The following is a 27,553-nucleotide window of genomic DNA, read 5'->3' as shown; positions in this document are numbered from 1 at the left end:
TAGATTAAGTATATTGTTAACTTTTTAACAATATAATCTAACGACTTCTCGTTTTTGCGTTTAGGCATTTTGAAACCAAAATTAGTATGAAAATAATTTTGTTTTAAAGTTTAGTGCGTTCGTGGCAAGCACAAAAGTGAATGAAGGTTCTAGAGTTGCAGGTAACAGGAGAAACGGAAAATCAGAGACAAGAGGCGGGAAAATATGGAGACAATCGAAATCCAGAGACAACTTTTTATTTTTTTCTTGACTCTAAAATGATGCTATGACGTGGTAACAAATAGAGGTGAAACTACAGTGTAAAAAGGTATACTAATATCGAGGACAAACCCCCGAAGTATAATTCGCTAATATTTGACCTTGTCATCATCCCTATTATAAATAATACAAACTTTCCATTACGACAACTATTTTATTTTTTATGGTTTTTCGAAAAACTTTTTCAAACTGTTTTTATTATATATTAAATTGGCCATCTGTTGAGGAGTAGCGTACCTAATTTGTTTTATTGAGTTTTCTGAATTCACCGCTAGATGGCTAGGCAAGATGAAAAGCGTCTCTTCAACATTGGCGCCACTGAGCACTGGCGCTGGTGTCGTTTGAGTTTCTGTCATTTCAGTTATATTTTGCGATAGTTGTAAATGTAAGGTTATGTGTAAAATATCTGAAAAATAAAAGTAGTTTTGTGTTTGTTCATAAATAGTTTTAAAAATTAATAATGGAGAAAAGAAAAGAGAATATAAGTGCTCGTAAAATATGCCGTTTTTGTTTGACGGACAGTGATACATTGGCGAATTTGTATGACAGAATCCAAACATCAAAGGATTCTGTAAATCTTCATTTAAAAATCTTAACATGCATTTCAGTTGAGGTATTTATCTTTTTCTTAATTAATAATAAAATTTTTTTATGTTTGTTTCATATCATTATTTATTTATTTGTGCTAAATTATTCAATAGACGCCACCTATATTGACAATCGTTTTGTCTACATGGCGTAATGGCGCCTAGCGTCTTTATTATAAAACTTTTAATGCTCGCGTGTTCTTAGCTAATTCTTGATTATAAAATGGTGTGTCATTATCAAATATTATTTTACTATAAAATAAAAATTATAAGAATACATGGTTTTCTATAGTTATTCATAAAATTTTGCATTTTTAGATTAGTGGCTCCACCTACTGGATTTGAACTTTGATTAAAAAATAATTCTCAAATGATAAAAATTAATTTATTTACCCGGATTTTTCGCAGGTTTTCCCATCAGACAAGATGCCCTGTTATATATGTCAACGCTGCAATACCCTAATGAACTTGTTTTATGAGTATAAACATATTGTCCGACAAGCTGATGAAAATATTTTGCATTATATCCAAACTGGTACCACACTAGAACCTATCAAGTGGTCATCGTCGTTGATAAAAGTGAGTATTATTGAGGAACAAGTGCCCAAACTTGTAATGTTTTATTAAAATTTTAATAATTATAATATGGCGCGCGCCATGCAGACTGTATGTAAGCCGCAGACTCGATCACACAAAAAGTGTGACATCTGCAGCGCGCCTAAAAAAAATATAATTTTAATAATTAATTATTAAACTTCTATGGTATTTGTTGATATAAGAATGTCTGGTTTGTTGAGTTCTTAACATTTTTACCATGAATTCAATTTTTAGGCTTCCAAAACATCCAAAGAAGTAATAATGAAAACTGTGGTGGAAGGTGGAGCGACTGTTCAAGTTTCATCTCAAGATGCCTCCGACAGTGAGGAAGAGGAATACTCCAATGTTTATAATGTAAAGGTAAATACTTTAGAAATTTAAGTGACAAAATATTTATATACAATTTGAAATATTAAGAATACCTTCTTAATAATACAAAATACAAATATTAACAGCATTGGTTATGAGACACATTCATCATCTAATACACCACAACCATCCCATGCTAGTGACCAAGACCTTTTCAGGGTTCTGTACCCAAAGGGTCTGTTGCCGCTGTAACAACAAATACTAATAACAAAATAAAGTTAATAATTAAGGGGAGCTCCCATACAAGAAACATGATTTTTTGGCTTTTTTTGCTCGTAATCAATAATGGTAACAGATAGGCACTTGAACTTTTCATAAAAGCCTTAATTATATTTATACTTCAATAATTAATAATAAAATTAAAATAAAGTGAAATATTTAAGGGGGGCTCCTATACAAAGAAACCCAAATTTTTGTCTACATTCGCTCTATACTAGTATGGAACTGGTCCGACTCGCACTTGTATATCTGAAAATTTACTATGTTTTACAGTGTTATATTGTAAAACATAGTAAATCTTGTCGATTTTTACGGATAATTCAATTTTTTATACCCTCAATCCCGTTACCTGTAGCTTCAATAAAAATAAATAAACGCAACAGACATCTGTGAATTTTAAAAAAAAATTAAATAATGCTTAACATGTTTGAACTTTTTGTAGATTGGAGATGGAATTGACAGTGAAGAAAAAACAGCTTGTATAAAAGTTGTATCAGCTAAAGCATCTGATAGTATAAAACCTTCCAGAACAAACAAAGGTAGAATTTAGAGGTATTCTAGTATTTAGGTTTAAAATGTGCGTGTGTTCATAGCTTAATATTTATAAATTTGTCTACTACAATTGTATTAATTTCCTATTTAAATCTCTAATTAAATATACAGGTTTTATGATATTACAATATTAATATAACTCATAACTCATAAGCAATTTTTTGTTATTTGCTTTTTCATTTTATTGTAATATTATTGCAAATGACATTTAATTAGAGATTAACTTTTTGTAATAAATATTCATTGTGGATTGTAGACACTATACATGTAAGTAAATAATATTTGCATTATAATATTATATTGGATTGTATTTTGCAGTATATTATACTTTAAACTAGCGACCCGCCCCGGTGTCGCACGGCTATAAAATATATAGCCACTGAAAAAATGATTAAAATCGATAGCCTATGATCCTCCACGTGGTCTACTTCTTATCTGTGCCAAATAACATATAAATTGCTCCAGTAGTAATTCGCGAGATACGCCCTTTCAAATAATTTCCCCCGTTTTTTCCCACATTCTCCTATTAGTCTTAGCGTGATAAAATATAGCCTATAGCCTTACTCAATAAATGGGCTATCTAACACTGAAAGAATTTTTCAAATCGGACTAGTAGTTCCTGAGATTAGCGCGTTCAAGTTAGCCCTTTTAAATAATTTTCCCCAATTTTTCCACATTTTCCTCTATTTCTTCGCTCCTATTAGTCTTAGGTCCAATTTCACCAACGTCTGTTAGTGTTAACAGCTTGTTAAAAGTCATGTCTTCTCTTTCATTCATATGAGAAACGAAAGAGGTAACATGAAACTAAATCAAGCATTAACTTTATCAGTTGTTGGTGAAATTGGGCCTTAGCGTGATAAAAATATATAGCATTATAGCCTTCCTTGATAAATGGGCTATCTAACACTGAAAGAATCATCAAAATCCGTTGCGTAGTTTTAAAGATTAAAGGGAACAAAGGGACATGAGGGAAAAAAAGCGACTTTGTTTTATATATTATTATCCATACTAATAATATTATAAATGCGAAAATATCTCTGTCTGTCTGTCTCGCTTTCACGCCAAAACTACTGAACCGATTGCAATGAAATTTTGTACACAGTTATTCTAGAGTCTGAGAAAGGACATAGGCTACATTTTGATGTGGGAAAAATTCTTATTTCCATGAAAATATCGATGAAAATTAATTCGTATTGCGCGTGGCCAGCGCTCATCCCGGGGGTCCTGGGTTCGAGTCCCGCAGGCGGAACAAAAAGTTTTCAATGTTCCTGGGTCTTGGATGTGTATTAAAATAATATTTCAAAAATCTTAAATATATTTTATGTATAATATTATAAAAAATCCAGAAATATATCGATGCAATGAACATTTTAGTTCTAATACGATTCAACAGATGGGCGTTTTATTTTTTACTTCATTGTAACATAGAACTAATCGTACTTATAATTAGTTATTATGTTTTTGTTTATAGTTTTTAATACGTTAGAATAATATGTTTAATAATATTATCACTTGGTATAATAATAATCAATCTATCTTATCTTATAGAACTCCTACTGCATTTCTAATATAATATATTAGAAATGCATGCATTATGAATGAATGAATATACTTTATTGCGCACATCACAGTTACAAACACACACATAAAATAAAGAACATATAAAATGAAGAGTTGACAACAGAAGGCGCTCTAAAATAAAGGAGTTCGAGTGTACCGTGTTGGCCTGTATTCCATCCAGAAAATATATCAATGCAATCAACATTTTAATTCTAACATATAAAAACAGATGGCGTTTTATTTTTTACTTCATTATTGTAACAGAACTAATCATACCTACTTTATTATATATTGTTTTTATTCATAACTAGCTTTTGCCCGCGACTTCTATCTACTTATAGCGCGCGGTGTCAACAAAATTTGTGTCAAATTTAAAAACTTTTTAAAACCCTGGTAACTGGTACCCCTCTTAGGGCCGCGCTACACCGGAATGGCAGCGCTGAAAGTGCTCGCCTCGCCTTAATTAATCAAAATACCCAAAAACAGCTGTGCAGTGTGCACATAATCTATACTAATATTATAAATGCGAAAGTATCTCTATATCTCTGTCTGTCTGTCAGTCTCGCTTTCACGCCAAAACTACCGAACCGATTGTAATGAAATTTTGTATACAGATAGTCTAAAGCCTGAGAAAGGACATATGCTACTTTTTTACTGAAAAAAAGGGTTGTAAGGGGGTGAAAATGCGTAAATTTGTTCAAATTAAGTTAGTTCCAAAAATTCATAATAGATGGCGCCGTGCGTCTTCTACATCGCGCTGACGCTTGCTCAAAAGTCTTTCTATAAGAGGTGGTATCATCTTCCATCTAAGTTTCGATTTTTTTCGATTGTTGATCTATTCTACGGTAGGTATTAAATAACTCAGTACTTTATCTGTGCAGTGACGTAACCTTAAACCTATCAATGATAAATAGTTTATGGGTAAAGTTGTGTAATTGGGGGGCTAAATAAGCGTTAAAATTTGGCATAAAATATAAAGTTTAATATAAAAAAATGAAATACTTATTGTGTGCACACTGGACAGCTGTATTGATTTAAGGGGTACCAGGGTTTTTTTATAAAAGCATTTGACACCAATTTTGTTGACATCGCGCGCTATAAACTGAAGTCCACGCGGACGAAGTCGCGGGCAACAGCTAGTTATGTATAGATATAGATGGGCACTTTAGTTGCTAAATGTATGGTGTCTTAATTCATACTTAGTTTTAGAGCTATACTAGTTAAAACTTTAATTTCAGTAGTGCTTTTGTTTCAGTTACATATATATTATTTATTTTCAGTTGTATAAGTTTTATATTATAGAAATTTGGCATGTCGTTTTATATAATATAGGAGAATGAAGAATGAGGCATGTTTGTGTTGTGGAGATAAGGTGAGAATTATTTCTATTTTATTTATTTTTGCTTAATTTAAACAATTATTGCTGATATATACTACTTAAAATTTTCCGTATAAGTAATAAATGTTGCGTCTGTCTGATACCTCTTTAAATTCAAGAGGTTCATATTACGGGAAAAGATGATGTATCAGGCAACACTTAGAAGTTAACAGTAATCAAAATCTGCGTACATTTACTTTGAAGTAGCTTACAATTTAATTTAATTATGACACGCACGTGAAATAATTCTGTCTTTTACAATTCAGAAGCTGTTAGATCTGAGAAGAATTCTATAGAGGGATGCTGGCCGTGCGATGAGTGTGACTGCACATACCCGCTGCAGCAGCTGCTCGACCTGCACAAGACACAGAAGCACCGAGCTAGGACGGTGAAGTGCGATAAATGTGATGCGTGAGTTTTTATTTTATTTTAGTGTGTGTTTTACAAATGTGCACGACCCCATCAATGTTATGGCTAAATCGACCTCAAACTACTGCTCTTCTTCGATCTTGTGTTTTGATGAGTGAGTCAGCCAAATGCAAATCTCATCATTAGAAGTAACCTATAAACACATACAAATCTTTATATCGCTTAAAGAAACTTACACGCTAATCTTACACAAACTCTGATCTCCACACTGGGATTCCCTGCGTTGTGGAGACCAACCTATTGTGTAAATTTCATTTTGTGTAAACTTCATCCTATTGTGTAAATTTCATCGTCGATGCATCTTCTTATTTCTCATTAAAAGAAGTTTTTCTGTCCCAGTTAAGTTGAAATTAATACTAGATTGTAGATACTTTAAATAAGTTTGTAATTTTTTTAGGAAATTCTTCAATAAGTATGATTTGTCCACTCATTTGGTGCGCCACTCTGACGAGATGCCATTCCAGTGTGTTGCGTGTGGCAAACGATTCAAGAGGAACATATTGCTTAAACGACATGAAAAAGTAAGTATTGCTGTGTATTTGTGTTAAGAAATAAAAAAATCGGCCAAGTGCGAGATGGACTCGTGCACGAACGGTTACGTACCACAATAGATCAAAAATAGGCTAAAAATTGTGTTTTTTTGTGTGGGAACCAGGGGGGGGGGTTCCCACTTTTTTTTTTTTTGCTGAAGGCAGGTCAAGTAGCCCTGATGTCACTGCGACCCTTGAGGATCTATTGTGACTATTGTGGGGTTCCCACACAAAAAAAACACAATTTTTAGCCTTTTATTTAATTTTTAAATTTTATTATAAATAAATACATAAATTTCTTATAATGAAGTAAAAATAATGTCCACATGATTGCATAAAACCGAATAACTAATAAAATTATAGCCTTTGTTTTTAACGTAATTTTTTTTTAGTTTATTCATGCCGATTTGCCTCAACATGTATGTTCAAAGTGTCCAGCCTCTTTCCTTTCATTGGAAGAGTTTAAGGCTCACAAGAAGAAGCATATACATGCGCCAAGACCATACCCATGCTCCCAGTGTGATAAAACGTATGTACCTTATAGTACAGTATATATTTTTCCATATTTTTAGTAAAAATGGCCCTGTGTCAATTTTTTTTGCCGGTTTTTCTCGCTGCGTTAGTTGCCGGACCAATGGTAGGTATCTCTAAAGGCCTACCTACTATGCCCGCGCGCGCGTCATCCCCGCTCTACCCACCGCCGCGAAGTGACCGTTCTGCAGCCATTTTAAGTGGGATAAAACATGTTATTGTAAAAAATTAACACTAGAAAGACCGGAATTCTGAACTTCCTAGAAAGACCAAGAGCGGTCAAATGACCCATCATATGTTTTACATTTTTTTGTGTGTCTTACTATTTTGCTTTTGCCTTTTATTGATCATGTAATCATTTATAAATGTAACTAAATTAAATTATAGAACAAACATTCAAGAAATTTATTTAAAAAGCATTTTATAGACCTGCTATTGATAAAATGACATTATAATGACTCCACAAGATTTATTGGTTTTGTTCCTGTATTTGAGCATAAAATACCGTTTTTTTTTTTCAGATTTTATATTTTCTCATTTTAGCAATAAAATGGTAAAGTTACTCTTATGTTCTATATATGTAATAATTCACGTCTAGAAGCCATGAACATCTTGATGAAAATACCCTATTGGAGGACAAAACTATTATCGTGTCGTATTTTTGATCACAATATAAAAATCTTTTATCACTAAAGCTTAAAAAGTACATAAAATATGCTTTAGAAATGAAATATACTTCAAATTAGCATAAATATAACAATTTTTATCATATTTTCATAGAACTACAATTTGCAACCTTTAGTTTGTTATTCGCTTCGTTTGTGTAGGTAAAACAAAAAATAAAATTAACTCCGCATAAATATTTTATTGAAATTTGAACTACTAATAAACCTTGGCTGTGTTAGGTCAACTCAGTCAACAATACTATGAAATATGACACAGATTTTTGTAGTAACGTTGATAATTTTCAAAAAACAGGGTTTCATTAGGCAAAAAACTTGAACTACGTTACAATATCAAAACAGTACAATACACAATTGTAAGTCAGATATAATTAATGTAGAAGCAGCCTTGCAAGCAGCCATCCTACTCCCAAGATGTGCTATCGTTTAGGAAATCGTTGACCGTATAGTAGACTTTGGCACACAAACGTTCTTTAATTACTTTTTTAAATTTATTAATTGATAGATTTTGAACGTTTTCCGGGATTTTATTGTAAAGGCGTATACATTGACCTTTAAAAGATTTACTTATTTTGCTAAGTCTGATCACTGGTATTTCCAGCTTGTGCCTATTTCTAGTGTTTCTACCGTGACTATCACTTTTAGTTTTAAATTTAATTAAATTCTTTCTAACATACAATACATTATCCAAAATGTATTGAGAAGCAACAGTTAGAATACCAATTTCTTTAAACTTTTCTCTCAAAGATTCAAAAGCTTATGTCGGCAGCGTTAGGATACCATAAGACATTCTACTGTGAAAATAACTAAAATAAACTAGTCTTGCCGTGTCTTCATCAGAAATTTCTCTAATTTTTCTGACTGCATATGCTGCAGAACTGAGCTTACCTGCAAGATTAGCAATATGAGGACCCCACTGTAATTTACTATCTAACGTAATGCCTAAGAATACAGTGGAGTCCACCAAATTCATTTTCTCATCATTTAATAGTAAATTGGTTTGAACTTGCCTAACATTGGGCAAAGTAAATTTTAAACATTTGGTTTTCTTAGAGTTTAAAAGTAAGTTATTAACATTAAACCAATGTACTATTTTTGAGAGAGCACTATTTACCTCGTCGTAATTTGACTGCCGTCGCTTCACTTTAAAAATAAGTGAAGTGTCATCAGCAAAAAGTACTATCTCATTATCCTTAACTAGATAAGGTAAGTCATTAATGTAGATGAGAAAAAGAAATGGTCCTAAAATGGATCCCTGTGGTACACCTAATTCTATTTTGGTCCCATTGGATCTTTTACTATTAACTTCAACCCTTTGAGTCCTATTTTTGAGGTAAGAAGTCAAAAGGCTGAGTGCTGAGTCCCTTATGCCATAGTGGTGCAATTTTTTGACTAAAGTAGCATGCTCGACACAGTCAAATGCCTTAGAGAGGTCACAAAAAATACCTAAGGCATCCTGTGACTCCTCCCAAGCTTCAAATATGCTACAAAGAAGACCTATACCAGCATCCGTTGTGGAACGACCCTTAGTAAAACCGTATTGGTTATTGTGTAATAAATTATTTAAATTAAAATGTAACAGTAATTGCTGTAAAATTATTTTTTCAAATATTTTACTAAGAGTCGGTAAAATCGAAATAGGCCGGTAATTAGTCGGATCTGATTTAATTCCCGCTTTAAATAAAGGTACGACCTTACTGTGCTTCATTAAGTCAGGAAAAACACCACTCTTAATGCTGTCATTGAAAATTATTGCCAGATGGAGCTATGATGTCAATTATCGATTTAATATTTTTTGTAGACATGCCCCAGAGATCAGTAGTATTTTTAATATTCAACAATTTAAAGGTATCAATAATATCTCTAGGGCTAATTTCCCTAAACTTAAAATTGACATCACATCGCTTTACATTGTCTCTGAGTAGCTTTTCAGCAGCTTCTGGTGAGGAATTTAGATTTTTTGTAGTTGAGACCGGAATGTCAGCAAAAAACTTTTCAAAAACCGTCGCAACTTCGAGATTATTTGTAATCTTTTTATTTTCAAAGTATAATTCAAAATCAGTGTTACGACAGGTGAAAGTTTCCAGTCTCACCAGATATAACCTTCCATGTAGTTTTGATTTTATTTTTAGAATTTTTAATTTTATTTTTGATATATAGAGCCTTAGCAGCTTTACAAACTTTTCTGAAGGTTTTAGAATAATTTTTAACATATGCTATAAATGATTTACTACTGTTGCTACACCTCTCATCATATAATTCATATAATCTTTGCCTACTTATTTTAATTCCTTTAATTGCCCATTCAATAAATCTGTTTTTTTTTTATTATCGATTCTAACTGTTTTAGAAGTAAATACTGTATTAAATTGTGTTCTTATTACCTTAAACAAATTATTAAAAGCTTCATCTGAGCTATTTTATCTACCCAATGACTGAATATTTGAATTTAATTTACTTCTAAATTGCTCAATACGTTTTGTAGTCACAGGAACAAACAAGATTATCCTTTACGTTATTATCGCAATTGACATTAAATGATGCTAACTGTCCACAGTGATCAGAGCTTAACTTATTATTTATTTTTTATCGGGAATGAGATTTGTAAATATGTTATCAATACAAGTAGCTGTGGTCTCACAGACTCTTGTAGGTTCATGAAACAAATTGCAAAGGTTATATTATTTAAATAAAGATGTGAATCTAACAGTTGTGGAATTTAAATCCAATAAATTAATATTAAAGTCTCCACATATAATAACCCTTTTGTTAGATGCACATATTTTTGACAATATTTGTTCCATAGTTTGTTCAAAGGTATCAAATAACCCTGAAGGAGGCCTGTATACACCCACAATAATAAGATGACTTAGCTCTATGCAAGCTACTTCAATTGTTCGTTCAATAGAGAGACTCACAATATCTTTACGTTCCTTAAATTTTAAATTATTTCTAATTAATATTAAAGAGCCGCCTCTAATCCGACAGTAGTCTATTTCAGTCAAGTTTTTTTATAAATTTTTAATCAAATTTCAAATACAATATACAAACAAAACATAATAATAATAAAAAATTTGAAAGAAAGTAAAACTTGCAAGAAAAACCCACTTTCTTTAGAAATTTTATTCAAGCGGTCAATTGACCGCTGCGGTCTTTCTAGATAGGTTGTTATTTAAAACTTATAATTATTGAGCAATCATTAAAAACTCGTTATCACAATTTGAACAATCGAAAATTATTAAATGTCACGAGAAGAAAACGAATTTCACGAAACGGTAACAAAAATATCGCAAATCAAAAACGAAAATGCGGTCATTTGACCGCTCCGGTCTTTCTAGTGTTAACACTCTATTTTTTGATTAAATGGACTCTCACAATGATAACTAAGCCCTAAAAAAAATTTGGCCGGTAGGTTTAATTGCACCCTGTATATGAATAACTAATTACCTACTTAGCTGAAAGTCCACTCTAATTAACACACTATTTGATGTTGTGGTAAAATAGATTTTTATTGGTTTGTTTTGGGTTCAATTAATATTGTTTTTTTAATTAATTTTTCAATCCTACATTCTACATTAGCATTCGTTTTTTTTAACAGAGGTTTGTTTTCAGATTCAATGAAAGAGGACTGCTGCAGCGACATAAGGATGTAGTGCATAATAAAACACTGAGTTTCCACTGCGAGTATTGCCCAGAGCGTGAGTTTGGGAAGACTAATATTTACTTTTTTTTTACTTTTTTATACTTTAACATATTTTTTTTATTATTTTAAGCTATGAACATACGCATTTTAGTTTTATTTTAACGGAAGTGATACAAAATTATGTAGTTTGTTTTTTTATCATTTCCGTTTTGTTTATCTACTATATTATTATGTTTTGTAATATAATGTGTAGATTGTAATTTGTAAGGATTCTGTCGTATTGAGGTTGTACATTCACTGTAACGCAAACGTGTGACGCTTGTGACCAGACCTTAAAGGTACGCGCACATTACGACGCAGCGCAGCGATGCGTTCTTTTCATGCATATTTGGTTGACCGATTGGCGAAACGCGTCTCGCCTCGCTGCGTCGAGCCGTAATACTATTGCGCCTCTAGTCCACAGAAGCTGCGAAACGCGAAACTAATGCGAAACAGGAATAGAGCGAGATGCAATATAACGCATTGTCGTGTGGCGGATGAGACAGTGAATCGTTTCGCCGCTGTTTCGCAGTTCGCAGCGTCGGTGGACTAGTGGCGTTACAAAGGTTGATGACGTCATCTTATTATGTAGTGGAATATTCCAGGGTTCTCATCTGTGACGAAGCTGGCGCGTCACGTGCGCGGCCACGCCGGCGTGAGGCCCTACCCATGCAAGTTCTGCGACAAGAGCTTCATCAAGTCACATCATTACACGAGGTATATTATGAGGCTGTAAAATATGGGGTGGGATGGTTTTAATGGTGAAAAAATTGTATGAAATTTGTTATTTGCAAGATATATTTTATTTGTCTAAATAAAATTATCTTAAATCATTTATTATCTAGTTACTTTAATATTACATAATTATAATAATATTACTTAAATAATAATTATATTATAAAACATAATTATTAAAATAATAAAGACATAATTCTTTAAAGCTTTTAGACAAATCAGTTATGCTGGCTTCTCACGGCGCGTAATATCACGAGCCACGCGCCGTGTGAACGGGGTGGGTCGAGCAGCGTGTCTCCGACCCGATTGAAGTCGGTAACTTTAAAGGCGCGGCTCGTGGTATTACGCGCCGTGAGAACGGGTAGCGCGGAAACTCAGCTAATGCAAACAAAGTCCTTACTGAATATTGTTTTGCTAGACAGGTTTTAATCGCCCATATCTTTATCATACAACACCAATCAGAGCACTTCTTTTTAAGTTTTATGTTCCTTGTCCAGCCATTATATTGACAAATATAATATAATATATAAAATTTAGACGTAAATAAATCTGAATAAAGACTTATTTATTTTCACAGACATTTGCGCGTGCGTCACCGCAACGAACCCCGTGCGGAGGAGTTCCGCTGCGAGCAGTGCGACATCACGTTTAGCACGCAGGACGAGCTCATATACCACTCCGCCATACACGCCACACAGAGCCTCACCTGCCCGCTCTGCCAGGAGAAGTTTGAGGATGTCGACGCTGTTACTACGCATATCAAGTCCCATGTTACCGGTCAGTGAGATTGTATCTGATTGTTTTAGAACTTGTTAAGCATGCAGTAGCGGTAATGTTTAGACATGGATAAATTGTGAGTATATCAAAACGCTTTGATATTTTCCCATCAATGTTGACGCATAACCGCTCAATATGTTGACATGGCGCGTTAAGACAACGCTGCGTCGACGCAACGCTTACGGAAAGCACCATGTGCACTCGCTCTTAGAGGTTACACGGTTTGTTATAACTTGCACACAATAAATTATTAGTTAAAACACATACGAAATAAGAATGCTGTTGTAATGATTTAAATATAGTATTAATCACCTACACATATTATCCTTACACAAAAAACTCTCAAAGGGCTCAAAATAAAAGCTTACAGTCACAATGGTGGTGGTCACTTGGAAATATCTGATTCAAATATTAGTTGTAGAACAAAAACAATTCGTAGGTTGCGACATTTTCATCATCACGCCAGATACCAGTGTGAACAACAAGACTCGTTGGGCTGCAGTGAATGAAGTTAGAGGGAAAGAAAATAACAATAACATTACAAAATGTACGGTTTATTGTTTAATATCAAATATCAAAATAATAACACATTCGACCTACACAAGACATTATAAATTATTAAAACCGACTTCCAGGGTAAAAACAATAATAATTTATAATGAACAAAATAGTATTAAATAATTTAATAATTCTTACTCTTTGAAGTGCCTTAGGCATAATTCTCCTAAACCTCAACTATTTATGTACACAATCTTCATTATTTTGAAGACGGTACCAGATAATAATACTGAGTTCTATGAAAAAATATTTTTTATATTTAAAACTGGTACCGACTTCAAATAATGAAGATATTGTGTACAGAAATAGTTGAGGTTTAGGAGAATTATGCCTAAGGCACTTCAAAGAGTAAGAATTATTAAATTATTTAATACTTTTTTGTTCATTATAAATTATTATTGTTTTTACCCTGGAAGTCGGTTTTAATTTTTTGTTAAAAGTAATAATTTCACTCTTTTTAGTCATTTATAAGGTTTCCTGTACAGACTAATGTGTTATGCTTAGTGACTTTGGATTCAGGATACACTTTCATGATGTGAGAACTCATTGTCTGAGATCACTACCACTTGAGAATTATTGCTTAAGCAACTCCAAGCATATACCACTGTATAATATGCTTGGCGTTAATCAAGCAATGATAAAATTAATGTTCATACGCCTGTCTTTAAAGGCTCTAAAGTTCTGTTCAGTGACTTTCTTTCTATCATTACACTAATGAAAACTCATCAACTCAACATAATTTAATATTATGCTCAAATATAATCGTCCGTATTTTTAAGGAGATTAGCATATCTCAAAGATCTCATGATCAAATTGCTAACTCGGTAACCTAAACACTAAGGTCGAATCATTTACATTGAATTAACATTATAATTTTTTAAATCGTTCGACAAATTCGGGTTTCGATCTTAAAGACGATTAAAAGTACCAACAATAGGGTTATAATTAGATAATTCTTGGTCTGGTGATGATGATGATGATTAATTAAATTTGCAAAGTAGTATATGCTTTCAGTTCTTAAGACAACGCCGAAACCGCCAAATATGTATCTATAAGGAGTAAGGAGTTCTGTTCACCACCTTCGAACCATGATGTATACTGGTTCGAAATCTTACTTTTTGGTAACATATGCCTGAAATACTTCATATAAAACCAAAAAAACCATATGTTTCCATTTGAATTTTGAGGAGTTCCCTCGATTACTCATGGATCCCATCATCAGATCACCACTTTTGTGAAAATGGGACCAAATTGGAGTGAAACCTAATATAACAAAACAAAAAATTTCAAAATCGGTTCACAAACGGCGGAGTAATCGTTGAACATACATTAAAAAAAAAACATATCCACAGCCGAACGTATAACCTCCTTGTTTTTGGAAGTCGGTTAAAAAATGGATAAAAAGACAAATTTCAGTTTTCCAGCTTTTAAAAATTTGATTTGGATTGTGTGTATATATGCATGCATTAGTTTGCAATAGTGTACTTAAAAATAATGCAAGGATTTTACTTTATTTTTAAGTAGGTATACTATTTTTCCTTTCCTATTCACATTAGATCTTATTACTTTTTTTTATAATCATTTATTTATCATTATAAACATTGAATTGTAGATATAACTTAAATGCTAATAATAATTGTTATTGTTATGCATCTTGATATGAAACAGAAGGCCTAGGTATATGAAAAGTTGTCATGTGAATCTGCGAGAAGCACTTGTGTGGCATTTTAAAGGTGTTTCTTAAAAAAATTAAAGTTGCATTAAGCATACCAAAATATACAGGGTGCAATTAAACCTTCCTGCCAAATTTTTCCCAGGGCTTAGGTATCATTAGGAGAGTGAATACACTCTCCTAAATATAACGAGAAAAAAAAATTGGGTGTTATTTTTAGAGTTCCGTAACCAAATGGCAAAAAACGAAACCCTTATAGATTCGTCATGTCTGTCTGTCTGCCTGTCTGTCCGTCCGTATGTCACAGCCACTTTCCTCCGAAACTATAAGAGCTATACTATTGAAAATTGGTAAGTATAAATGTAGTATGTAAACCGCATTAAGATTTTGATACAAAAATGGAAAAATTATTAAAAATGTTAGGGGTAGGTATAAGTATAGGTATAGGTACAACTGAAACAAAAAAATTTTTTTTTCATCTAACCTATACGTGTAGGGTATCTATGGATAGGTCTTCAAAAATCATATTGATGTTTCTCATGTCATTTTTTTCTAACCTGAATAGTTTGCGAGAGAGACTCTTCCAAAGTGGTAAAATGTGTGTGTGTGTGTGTGTGTCCCCCCTAACTTCAAAAGTAGGGGCATGATAAGTCTAAAAATAATATATGATGTACATTACTATAAAAACTGCCAACGAAAATTGTTTTGAACGAGATCTAGCAAGTATTTTTTTATACGTCATAAATGGTAACCCATAAATTAATTTTCATTAAATCAACTGAAATATAAAAATAAATCAAAAACCTTTTAATTTCATTAAAATAAACCTTATTACTGCTGCGGAACCCTTCATGGGCGAGTCCAATTCGCACTTGGCCGCTTTTATTTATGACATAATATTTTGTCCCATTTAAAATCGTTGCAGAACGGTCACTCGCGGCGGTGGGTACAAGCGGAGGTGACGCGGGGGGAGGCGCGCGCGCGACGCGTCGTGTCCATTAATAATTGTAGTGTTTTAGGATACCTTTCGGAAGCTATTTCTCAATATTTTCGTATACAAATAACGTATTTTTATTTTTATAAGTGTAAGACACAATTTCACCAACGACTGTTAAAGTTAATCGAGCATTAACTTTAATTAAAATTAGTATCACGTTACCTCTTTCGTTTTTCATATAAATGAAAGAGAAGACATGACATTTTAACAAGCTGTTAACACTAACAGACGTTGGTGAAATTGGGCCTAAGTTTTTTTTATTTTTAACAAGGATCAATATATCAAATTTGGCAGGAAGGTTTACTTGCGCCCTGTATTGTCATTTTAAATCAGTAATGAACCCTTAGTAATGAATAATATAATTATAATAATTTAATATAATTATTATTGTCGAGATTAAAAATATCGTAATGGAAAAATCTTTAAATTTTATACTGAACAGCTATAAATTGTTGTGTTCGCAGGCGACGAATTTATGTGTGACTTCTGCGAGTTGGTGTTCACTGCGCGGGAGAAGCTCGACGCTCACATGATTTGCGCTCACGAGGAGGAAATGCAACAGGTATCCATACAAGATATCGCAGAAAAATCCACACTAATGATAAGGATACACCGTCACACCAGACACTAAACACTCAATGTATAATATAAGGTTAATCATAGTTCGGACACAGGGCAAGTTCGGATAATTCAACTTATCACTAAATAAGTCACTAGTCTGTGCTTTTTTTGCCTGGCGCTACGGCGCATATACGCCATACCGCGTGGCAACCGCAAACTGTAGTACCGTAACGTAATTAACTGTAGTTCAATTTAGCGTTACCTTGAATTATCTAGACTTACCCTGTATCCGAACTTACCCTTATTAACTAATAACTATATGTGGAACAAGCTTTTGCCCGCGGTTTCGCTCGCGTTGACAAGTATTATTGTGTATACAATCTTTTAACCCCTTGGGGGTAGAATTGATCAAAATCCTTTCTTAGCGGATGCCTACGTCATAACATCTATCTGCATGCCAAATTTCAGCCTGATCCGTCCAGTGGTTTGGGCTGTGCGTTGATAGATCATTATGTCAGTCAGTCAGTCACCTTTGAGATTTATATATACGCAATCGACACTAGTGCCGACATTTTGTCGAGTGTCAGTGTCAGTGTCAGTGTCTTCGTGTATACTTTTTTTTTATGAAATAAGGGGGCAAACGAGCAAACGGGTCACCTTATGGAAATCAACTTCCGTCGCTCATGGACACTCGCAGCATCAGAAGAGCTGCAGGTGCGTTGCCGGCCTTTTAAGAGGGAATAGGGTAATAGGGGAGGGTAGGGAAGGGAATAGAGGAGGGTAGGGAAGGAATAGGAGAGGAAAGGGAAGGGAAAAGGGTAGGGGATTGGGCCTCCGGTAAACTCACTCACTCAGCGAAACGCAGCGCAATCGCTGTTTCACGCCGATTTTCTGTGAGCCCGTGGTATTTCTCCGCTCGAGCCGGCCCATTCCCACTCCCACGTCCAAAAACATTATGTTATGCGAAAGTGTGTCTGTCTGTTACCTATTCACAAGTATACCACTGAACCCGTTTAGTGTAGGTATAGAAATTCCCAGAAGTCCCTTATAAGTAGTTTTTATCCCGGAAATTGTACAGTTCCCTATAAACGAATTTAATTAAAAACAAATCTGTTACTAGATGTTCTAGTTACGGATAATTATTAAGCTTAATGTTTTTATATCGTAGTACCCAAAAGCTTGTAAGTGTTTGAAGACTATTTATACTGGCCAAGGCGGTGTCTTAATAGCCAATAAAGCAATCAAATCACACTGACCTGCGTACTGTTAAGAGTTTCGGAACACACTCGACTTTATTTAAAATTATTTTTCAGGATGTTCATGACGAGGCAGCAGAGATGGAAGCGGAAGATGAAGACGAAGACAATGCAATTAACGGTATGTTTTTTAGTTAACTTCAAAACACATGTTTTCAGATTAAAAGTGCAAATAATAATACCTATTAAAATTATGATTGATTTATATTATAGAAGCTTATTTTTTACAGTAAAAGAAGAGGATGAGAATAACATGGTCATAGAAATAAAGAAACCTGACGAATTTTTGGTATGTTGTTTACATATTATTTTATTTGTACACTTAATGTTATGTTTTGAAGAATAATATTATTTTTTATATTTCGTGATTCTGTCGTTTCAGATAAAGGGATCCAATAAGAGTAAAAATATAACTGAAAATGCAAATTCTGAAGGTAACAACCTTTTACCTTTAAAAAAATTCTTAGCCAAAGGTTTAACTTATTTCAGTACCTACTTTTTTTTCTTTTTTTTCAGAGAGTGAAGCAGAGGCACCGCCAATTGAGACGCCAATTACCACAACAGTAATAAAGAAACCGCCAATCACGATACTGTCGGAGCAAACGATATACAAACCCGCTGCACCTGTTGCTGTACCTGTTGTTGTACCTGTTGCTGTACCTGTTGCTGTAAATGTTGCTGCACCTGTTACCATAGAGAAGAATGAAACACCCAGCGAATCTCCCAAGCCGCCAGCGAAAAAGAGCAATACTCAGGTATATGAGAATATATTATCTAGATAAATAAAAAAATATTTTATAATTTTGAAGGTCCAGGGAAGGTTAAGAATAATGATTTTTTTCCTGCTGTGACTGCAGCTCCAGGGAAATAACGGTACAATTAGCAAATGAAAGCTTGCTCGTTCTGTCTAAAATGTCGGTCATGTTGATATCACCTCGCGCGCTGATTGGCTGAACAGAATTTGCGCCGCCATATTTTATTATTCTGTATTCTGTTCAACCAATCAGCTAATAGCTTTCCGTTCTACAGTATTTTTCTTGAAACTTGTTTTTAAATTTAACGGTATTTACAATTTTATGGTAATATAATAGTAACTGTTTACCTTTTTTACAGTTACTGGATATCGTTTGGTCTGAAGAAGAAAAGGAACCCAAATTAAAACCTGAACAACATACGGAAGGTAAATTGTTTTACCAACTTTCATAAAAGTATAATAATGAAATAATATAATAATACAATAGATAACACTTAGATATTTTTATTAAATCATACTTCTACATTGTAAATTAAAGCCTCATTAGTCATTTATGAAAAAAGAACTTCAGAGATCTTATCAAATCTAACATTAATCAGCCTTGTTACAACTATGTAAGGTTTGCATTCATTTAGTAGTATATTATTACTTTACTATCATTCTTAAATAAAGTTTACAATTTCTATTTACTAAAAAACTAAACAATTACTTACTTGAAACATAAAACTAACCTCAAAACAAAACAAAACTTTTAGAATGAACTTTCTGTGACTAAATTCATTCAATTATAGTCTGTCAAGAAAGTGAAGAAATTAAAAAGTGGCAACATCTTAGTGTCTTTCCCTTTCAAATCAATCTAAGAAAAATGGGATGACACTACGATGTTGCCACTTTTTAATTTCTTCACTTTCTTGACAGACTATAAGCAATATCGGTTCGGTTATGTCGACACGAAACGTCAGACCTGTCGAACATTTTACGCGCGCTTTTTTTGAAATTTTAAAATATTCGCATTCGCGAATGTTGAAGATAAATATTCGCAATCGCATTCGCGTTCGCGAATCTGAAAAATCCAACATTCGTTACATCACTACATGAAACGGAACGTCAATGGAGATTGACTCTGTTGAATCGAAATCAAATCGATAAAAAAGGGCGGCCATCTTAAATCGCCGGCACCACTTCCTTTACGAAGTGATTCGATATTTTTAAACTATCGATTAATTTTTGTTAGGTAACTTACCTACTTTTGTCAATTATAATGTGTCACGCATATCATCATAAAACGCACAAACTATAGTGAGTCCCGGGAAAGGACATAGGATACTTTTAACCCCGGTAAAAGGTACGGTTCCCGCGCGATAAAGAACTTTGGCGTGACGGAATAACGAGTGTTCTAGTTTAAATATTTTATATTTTATTTTTGCAGTTGTTGCAGTGAAAAAAGAAAAGCCATTGACTAAAGTTGAAAGCAGCTCCGGCGTAGGAGACAAAACATTACGACTCTTGGAGAAAGAATTACAAGATCTGAAACGGGTAAGAACTTTGGTCATTACAGTAATTATAATTAATTCCTTTATGAAAAATATAATAAAGTTCCTATCAAATGACAATACATTTTTTCTGTTAATGTTTCTATGAATTTCAGACAAACTCTTCAAAGACTCCAGCTAAACCAACCGACGCGAACCTCAAAAACAGAAGACCACTGCACACTTCTACACCAAAATTAAAGTAAATAATATAATAATATTAGCTGACCCGGCAAACGTTTCTTGGCCATATAAAGTATTTCGCCCGTATTATTTTATTGAAGTGACTAAATGAGTACGTCACCATGGCAATGCCCATCGCTATCCCGTCGCACAAACAATGGTCGCCGTCAGTCTCGAGTTGTAATAATTTACTATTATTTATTCAACAAATGCACTTATCAATATAAAAAATACCCAGCAGCCGATTCTCAGACCCACTGAATATGCATATAAAATTTGGTTAAAATCAGTAAAGCCGTTTCGGAGGAGTACGCTATCTAACATTGTGACACAAGAATTTTATATACTTATTAGATTTAATTTAAAAAAAACTATGTAACAGCTTAGTTGCGTACGGTAATTTAGGCAGATACATCGAATGAAATTTGAGCAAAGGCACAGTATCTATGTATTAGAGCTAAGTTTAACACGAAACTGTATAAGTAATTCATTAATTTCTTTTTGTAGATCTAGTGAAGAGAAGAAGTCTACGAAAGGAGTCATATCTAAGAAAGTGCCTACCAAAGAAAATAAAGAGCCCAAGGAAGTTAAAGAGAAAGAACCAAAAACCAATGGCAATGAGAAAGAAGAAAAAGAATCAAAGGTGCCTCTACAATTTAACCTCAATGCTTTTTGGGGACTGTCGTCGATCATTAACACAGATATTTAAATAATAATTGTCACAATGTAATATGTCTCTGGTAATACTTAAAAATAGGTGTTATTTACAAATTATTATCTTATTCCATGTTGCCGAATTAAGTATTAATTTCGTAAATATTTAAATTATTGTTACGTTACTAATTACTATGTTCTCCTTGTGCAAGTTACTTTTTATTTCTCCTTCGAAGCGGATGTATATTCGAAATGTGATTTTTTTCCAGTGCAATTTTGTTGACTGCTTTATTTATTTTCAGTCGCTACTCAAAAATGGCGGCAACTCGAGCGACAAGAGTGCGGACGAGGGCGTCCGTCGGTCCACGCGGCCGTCCAAGATCAGGAACTACGCGAAGATGGTGCGCGACAAACCGCAGGCGGAGTCAGACGACGATACCGAGGACGATGATGATGAGGAGTACACGGAAGTCGAGGTGAGGTGTCCTCGAGATGACTGAATTATTTTATGACCGTTTTCTCTAATTTTTTTTTAACTATAAGTAAGGCTAATCAGGGTATGCTCGGAGTTCGGACACAAGGTAAGTCCGGATAATTCAACTTTTCACTAAACTAGTCAGTGTTTTTTTTTTTTGTCTGGCACTACGGGCATATACTTCATACTGCCCTGCAACCGCAAACTGTAGTACTGTACCGTAACTATAGTTTAATTTAGCGTTAACTTGAATCATCCGGACTTACCCTGTGTCCGAACTTTCCCTGATTAACTTTATTTTATATATTCTGAAATTTTACAGTATGTAAAATTTTAAGCAGAATGTCGACACATCGACTATATTATTTTACACAAACTACATTATAATATTTTATTTCAATTAATAGCATAGCTACAAAAAATAATGTTCTCATCTTTCGATACTTAATAATAGTTTTTGTAACAAAACAACTTTTGTTTTAGTCCCGTCCGCGCGGCCGGCGGCCGAGCGTGAAGCAGTCGCCGAAGCCCGCGGCCCCGCCTACCGCCACTCCCGCCGCGCCGCCCAGGAAACGCGGACGACCGCGGAAAGACGTCACGCCTGTGTGAGTATACTACTCTTCTAATGTTGTTCTGCGTAGTGCTTCGTGCTTAAAACTATACTATTCTGCATACTGCGTGTATCGTCCAATGGTATCGTCTCATAGCACGAAGCTTCGTACGATAGACGCATGTGCGGCCGCGGCATAACAGGATGGCCTGGTGAACTCCGTATCACCAGGCCTGTCTCACTTCCATACAAACGGCGCGAAATCGCTGAGATGTTTACCTACTATTCTGGAAAATAATCTAATTTCAACCTTTTGCATTGCGTTTAGCGTTCATAGTAATAACTGCCTGCCGTCTCGCTTCAATCTGCCAGGGCTGTCAAGCGAGCGGCGCGGCAGCGCGGCGGCCGGTTACTATTCTAACAATTTACTTTTGTTTCGCGGATGCGTGCGCTGCGTGTGCGACAACTCGAGCGAGTGCCAGCCTATTGAGACTAGTCCGGTGACCGGACGCTTGCGTTTATCATACCTAAACTCGGGACTGAAACTTCTGTACCGTAAGGTACTGATTATGTATTCTGTGGTATCACTTCCCTGTTAATATAAACCTTCCCTGGACTTCCAAGAATATTTCAAGACTAACATTAGTGAAATCGGTACAACCGTTTTAGATTTTAAGCAAGACTAACAAAAGTCACAATTATTTTTTATTAAAATAGATCAGGTCCAGTGATTTAGAGCAACACACTTGATTTGTAGGTCGTAGATGCGAATGGGTTCGTCCCGTTGTTTCCAACTTTTATTAGGGCAATGGCCAGTGTCCGGTGTGAGACCCATTATTGATTATAGTCCGGGTGTTTTGTCTATTTTGCTTGATACAAGCACTGTTATTTTTTTTTTCTCAGACCGGCTAAAGTGAAAAAAGAGTCTGAGGGGTCAGATGAAGAGAAGGGAGAACCAAGCAGTAGTAAGCTGAAAGACTTACTGGAAGGAAATAAGGTAAGGTTTTGCGCCTTAGATCTTATCTTTCTTGTATATAAATATATATGTAATTGGAATCTCGGAATCGGCTCCAAAGATTTTCATGAAATTTAGTATATAAGGGGTTTCGGGGGCGATAAATCGATCTAGCTAGGAATATTTTTTAGAAAATGTCATTTTATTCGTGATCTATCGAATACCGAGCAAAGCTCGGTCAAATAGCTAGTGTTATTAATATGCGCTGTATATGTATGTAACTAAATCTTTGAGCACGATTTTTACCTATCTCCAGTAATCTAATTAATTCAAAACTTTGCATACATATTAAGAGCCAATGACAAATGCAATAACTTTTGAAAAAAAATGCGTGCTTTACCTACTAACTTAAAATAATAAAAGTATACTATTATTATTTTAAGTTTTAACCACCACAGTTATACCAAAATTAAGGTAGTCTACTGTATATTTTTATATAATTGTGACAGTACTTTCGATTCGGTAAGCAGTCATTGTAATTATACTATTTTTTTACAGCCGTCAAACAGTACCCCAGAAGTGAAGTCACCACCGCCTATGATGGTCTATCCAGGTGGACAGACGCTCAAAAAGGTATAAAAAATTATTGAGAAAGTATTATCACTTCATTACATCTAATTATTACTCAACTAGCTTTTACCCGCAGCTTCGCTTGCGTTAAAACGGAATAATATTATAGCTGTTGCCCGCGACTTCGTCCGCATTAACATAGTATAATAACGGAAATGGATAATTTTTGTCGACGGAAAAGCATATTGATCAAATGTCACTCGTAAACTGTATGTTTACTTTAGGTTGGAATAAATTGACTTTTAATTAATAACTATATTCCTACAAAGGAGAATTAAGAGCGCATATGACCCTAACTTGACTACATACTTTAACCTAGATCTCAAAATCTGTAAGGCCTAGAAAACTGATTTTTTGACACAAGTAACTTCAGTTCATAAAGATGAAATGCTCAAGATGAAAACACGATTACTCAAAAAATGCTCGTTAGTTTCTTTTTTACAAAAAACCTTGTTTTAGACACATTTTTGCTTGGATCTTCGAAGTTTGCTGTCTTTTCTTTAATATTTTTTCATATCTAAAAAGGCATTGATAAAACCTAAATTTGCTCAAAACACTTTTTTCATAATCATTATAGTTCGTCTTTTATTCAAGTAAAACTAACTCGGCAATGATTCCGCGCCGTCCTTTTTCACCTGGCATATGAAAGACGGGCGTGAGTGTGAAGAGAGAAGGACGATGTTTGATTTTTAGAGTCAGGCGAGCTCTTAAAAGTTAACACTAACGACGCGACACCATTTTGATGTAAGCAACAATCCCAGGAGGTGGAGTTTGGGAGGGCGCAGTACGGGCCGAGGGCAAAGTCCCCCGCATATTAATGAAATGACACTCGAAAACCGTATGTTAAGTGTAGGTTGGAATAATTTGAGTTTTAATTAAGAACTTTGATCCTAAAAAGGAGAATTAAAAATTTTTTATTGTTATTATTACTTATACCTTATTTTCGTTTTATGTCAGGTCCCCATGAAGGCATTACCGCCTGGAGTGAAGCCGCTGCCTTTACCAGCGAATGCTAGACGTGAGTATTTGACATACAATACCAGTAAACCTATACCATAGTCAAAAATGTTCTAATCTTAAGACATTTTTACGTCACAAGTTTAATTAAAAAATATATGTAATTTGAATATAGATTAATATATGCGAGCTTCGTTTGCGTGTCGCACAAAGATCGGCTGCGTCACTAGTACATAAATTTTTTAGTTTGTGCGGTTTTCAACTACAAATGCAGTTTACTTTCTGTATATTTTTTTGACTTGACAACGTCTAATGACTCGCTACGGTCTGCATGAAATAGATGACGTCGTTGTCGCGTTCCGCAAGCGAGAGCGCGGCACGAGAGATGATCGGCTCATCATCGATTCAGTTCGTAGTTGTCACGTGACACGTCAAACTACCGTCCGTAAACTATAAAGTTAATATACCTAGCGGAATAGAGAAACAAAGGCCTGAGCAAGAGAGATGTCACTGTCAGTAACACTGCGTGGTAAAAAGAGACGTGTGATACATGACAGCAGCACTCTTTTTTTGACGTCCAGTCGGCACGTGCCGCACGTTGACAATTTAATCTCATAGAATTCATGTTCAATCATGCTTGTGTAAGTGTATACGTACACATATTTTTCACACAGATGAAAATCAATTTTGGTTTCCTTTGACAGCACGAGATTGTTGCTCTATTCCGCTAGGTATATCAACTTTATGCCGTAAACCAATTTTACAGACAACCAATTTTTTATAAATATAATTTTAAAATTTCAGCTGTTACCTCCGGCGACCTGTGCGAAATGCAAATTGGCAAGAAAGTTGTGAAGGTCCAGAAAATAGTCATGACTCGAGCAGAAGTGGAAGCTATGGCTAAGAAGGGACTTGTTGAAATGAAGGTGTGTATTATTAAATTGTGTAGTATTTTATAAACTTTTTTAAGACCCTTTTATAATGTGTCTGCTGATAAAACTCTTTACAGATGTTATAATTTAAACGAAATATTTTGCTTGTTTTGTTTGTCAAGCGATGTTCATAACATATTAGATAAGGACAAATATTGTTTAACTACATAGTTGGCATGAAGAATAGAGAAAGTATGTTTGTAACTACGTCTCGGATATGGGACAAAACAGGTCAAAGGTTAAACAACACAAATAAAAATTATATTTTGTTATAGGATGGGACAATGGTGCTGAAGCAGGGTATAAAGTTACCGACCTCAGACCCAGCCAACATCAAGTCTACCTTAGTAGGCGAAACTAGCGGTTAGTACTTAGTAGTTTGAAATTTGAATTAAACCTAATTCATATTCGATATTAGTACAATCATACCTGCCGAATCTTCTGCATTGCTGTCGCAAAAACACACTGTCTATAGTATATATTTTTTTTAAACGGACGGTGTTTTGAACACGCCCGTTATATTATTATGGACTCGTGTATTTCCAGCTCTATTGCCGTCCTGCCTGCCTAGCATACGCCAACGAGATATCTCACTCTCGAGATAATTAAAAACTACTCGTCTCATAATGTCAAAATCTCGACAACTCTATAAAAATGTGTTATTTCGATGATAGATCTACGCGAGAAAAAATGTTTGTCATGCTAGAGTCAATTGAGATGAAGAGACAAACCATCAAACATCGAGAAAACATGTAGAGTGAGATATCTCGTTGGCGTATGCTAGGCACGCTGCAGGCGTAGCATGGCCACCATAGAAACTGTTTCTTTCTACGGAAGGATAGACAAAGTAACAGACAAGACAAAGTGACAATTAATCAATGGATATCAGCCATTCTGTCGATAAAATATGTCAGTATGTCGATTCTTTCCTATGTCTACTGTTGTTATGCTAGCACTGCTGACATGAGGATAGGTTATTTATATTGAATGCAATAAAATTACTATAGTATAATAATAATAAACATTGATAGTACGTTTTGTTTTCAGAAGCACCCAAAGAAGCGTCGCCCAAAAAGGACATACCTAAAGCGGCCCCGACTCGGTGCGATCTAGACGAAGTTTAGACATTTAAATAGTTATTACACTAACCGCCGTACTCGGAGACATTTTATTATGATTAAGCTTCAATTTAATGAAGAGTTTGACAGATAATGTATGGGGCTTATGTCAAAATTTTGAATTAATTACATTTAAGTAATTAATGTTCCACTCTGAGTGCGACAGTAACGTTATTTGTAAATATTGTCACTGGATATTTAGTGTATAGAGTAAGTGGTGAAATTTTAAATAGATCTGTGTTTCAAAGAGACAGGAGTATTAATATTTAATCCAAATAAGTTTTAAGTTTTAGTTTCTTTAAGCTCGCTTAGCTTTATGCATGAAATACGAAACGTTTTGTGTGGAATAGTGGAAAGGATTGTCTTTCTTTTATACAGTTTGCTGATTTGTGCATATATTGTTTTTACTAACAGTAATTATTTTAACTTTTATTATGTCTGTAGCTGTGACTATGTTAATTTATGTAGTGTATGTTTTCCGTCACAATTATGTTCAATATTATTTTGTATACAAATACAGACTACATTTAAAACTATGTCATATAGGTATGCCTTTTAAATTAAAAGTTATATTTGTATTAAGATTTAAGACAATATCAATGTAATAGAAAGTTATGACTTATGATAATAATAAGTGTCACATTATTACAGATTTTTTTTAATTAAACCCTCTTGGCATTAACGACTTATAAATATATAGTAAAAACTAAATAATATAAAGGGGAAAATAGCCTAATGTTGGCATCCTTAATTATTGTTGGTACCCAAAGTTTTCAGCCACGCCTATAAATTTATTTATTCACAAGCAAAAGCGTAATATCAAAATTTAAGAAGCCTAAGTACGACGATACGCAATCTGTATTTTGTATGATACTGATGTTG

The 27,553-nt window shown here is 34.2% G+C and overlaps 1 protein-coding gene and 1 long non-coding RNA gene across 4 annotated transcripts; one reads left to right on the top strand and one right to left on the bottom strand.

The window, feature by feature from the left end:
* Positions 1–608: 608 nt before the first annotated feature.
* On the top strand, positions 609–27,321 carry LOC121729306 (zinc finger and BTB domain-containing protein 41-like). 3 transcript variants are annotated; one of them, XM_042117777.1, is made up of 28 exons: positions 609–871; positions 1,254–1,424; positions 1,677–1,802; positions 2,473–2,569; positions 5,787–5,931; positions 6,347–6,470; positions 6,872–7,008; positions 11,306–11,391; positions 11,981–12,092; positions 12,688–12,887; positions 16,579–16,676; positions 17,989–18,052; positions 18,162–18,220; positions 18,314–18,365; positions 18,448–18,686; positions 19,045–19,111; positions 20,115–20,221; positions 20,334–20,419; positions 20,908–21,043; positions 21,357–21,530; positions 22,013–22,134; positions 22,983–23,076; positions 23,593–23,667; positions 24,622–24,682; positions 25,426–25,547; positions 25,829–25,916; positions 26,604–26,698; positions 26,838–27,321. In XM_042117777.1, exons 1-27 carry the CDS (start codon positions 719–721, stop codon positions 26,675–26,677), a joined length of 3,069 nt encoding a protein of 1,022 aa, XP_041973711.1. In that variant the 5' UTR covers positions 609–718; the 3' UTR covers positions 26,678–26,698; positions 26,838–27,321. The 3 variants fall into 3 exon arrangements, with proteins under 3 accessions (XP_041973711.1, XP_041973710.1, XP_041973712.1); XM_042117776.1 differs by having other exon boundaries at positions 610–871; positions 26,601–26,698; XM_042117778.1 differs by lacking the exons at positions 5,787–5,931; positions 6,347–6,470; positions 6,872–7,008; positions 11,306–11,391 and having other exon boundaries at positions 612–871; positions 26,601–26,698.
* LOC121729308 lies at positions 3,181–22,377 on the bottom strand. Its single transcript, XR_006035950.1, has 3 exons — positions 22,308–22,377; positions 20,781–20,782; positions 3,181–3,191 (listed from the first exon to the last, which is right to left on the bottom strand). It is a non-coding gene; the product is annotated as an uncharacterized LOC121729308 (long non-coding RNA).
* Positions 27,322–27,553: the final 232 nt, after the last annotated feature.

Source organism: Aricia agestis, chromosome 8, assembly GCF_905147365.1.
Source record: "Aricia agestis chromosome 8, ilAriAges1.1, whole genome shotgun sequence".
NCBI lineage: Eukaryota > Metazoa > Arthropoda > Insecta > Lepidoptera > Lycaenidae > Aricia > Aricia agestis.
This window is presented reverse-complemented; position numbering and strand designations above follow the sequence as displayed.

Excerpts from the sequence above, each read along its gene's own strand:
- LOC121729306 (XM_042117776.1), top strand. The coding sequence starts at position 719 with ATGGAGAAAAGAAAAGAGAATATAAGTGCTCGTAAAATATGCCGTTTT. Across the intron at positions 16,677-17,988 it reads ACGAGGAGGAAATGCAACAG|GATGTTCATGACGAGGCAGC; the intron begins GTATCCATACAA and ends ATTATTTTTCAG. Across the intron at positions 25,917-26,600 it reads CTTAGTAGGCGAAACTAGCG|AAGCACCCAAAGAAGCGTCG; the intron begins GTTAGTACTTAG and ends TTTTGTTTTCAG.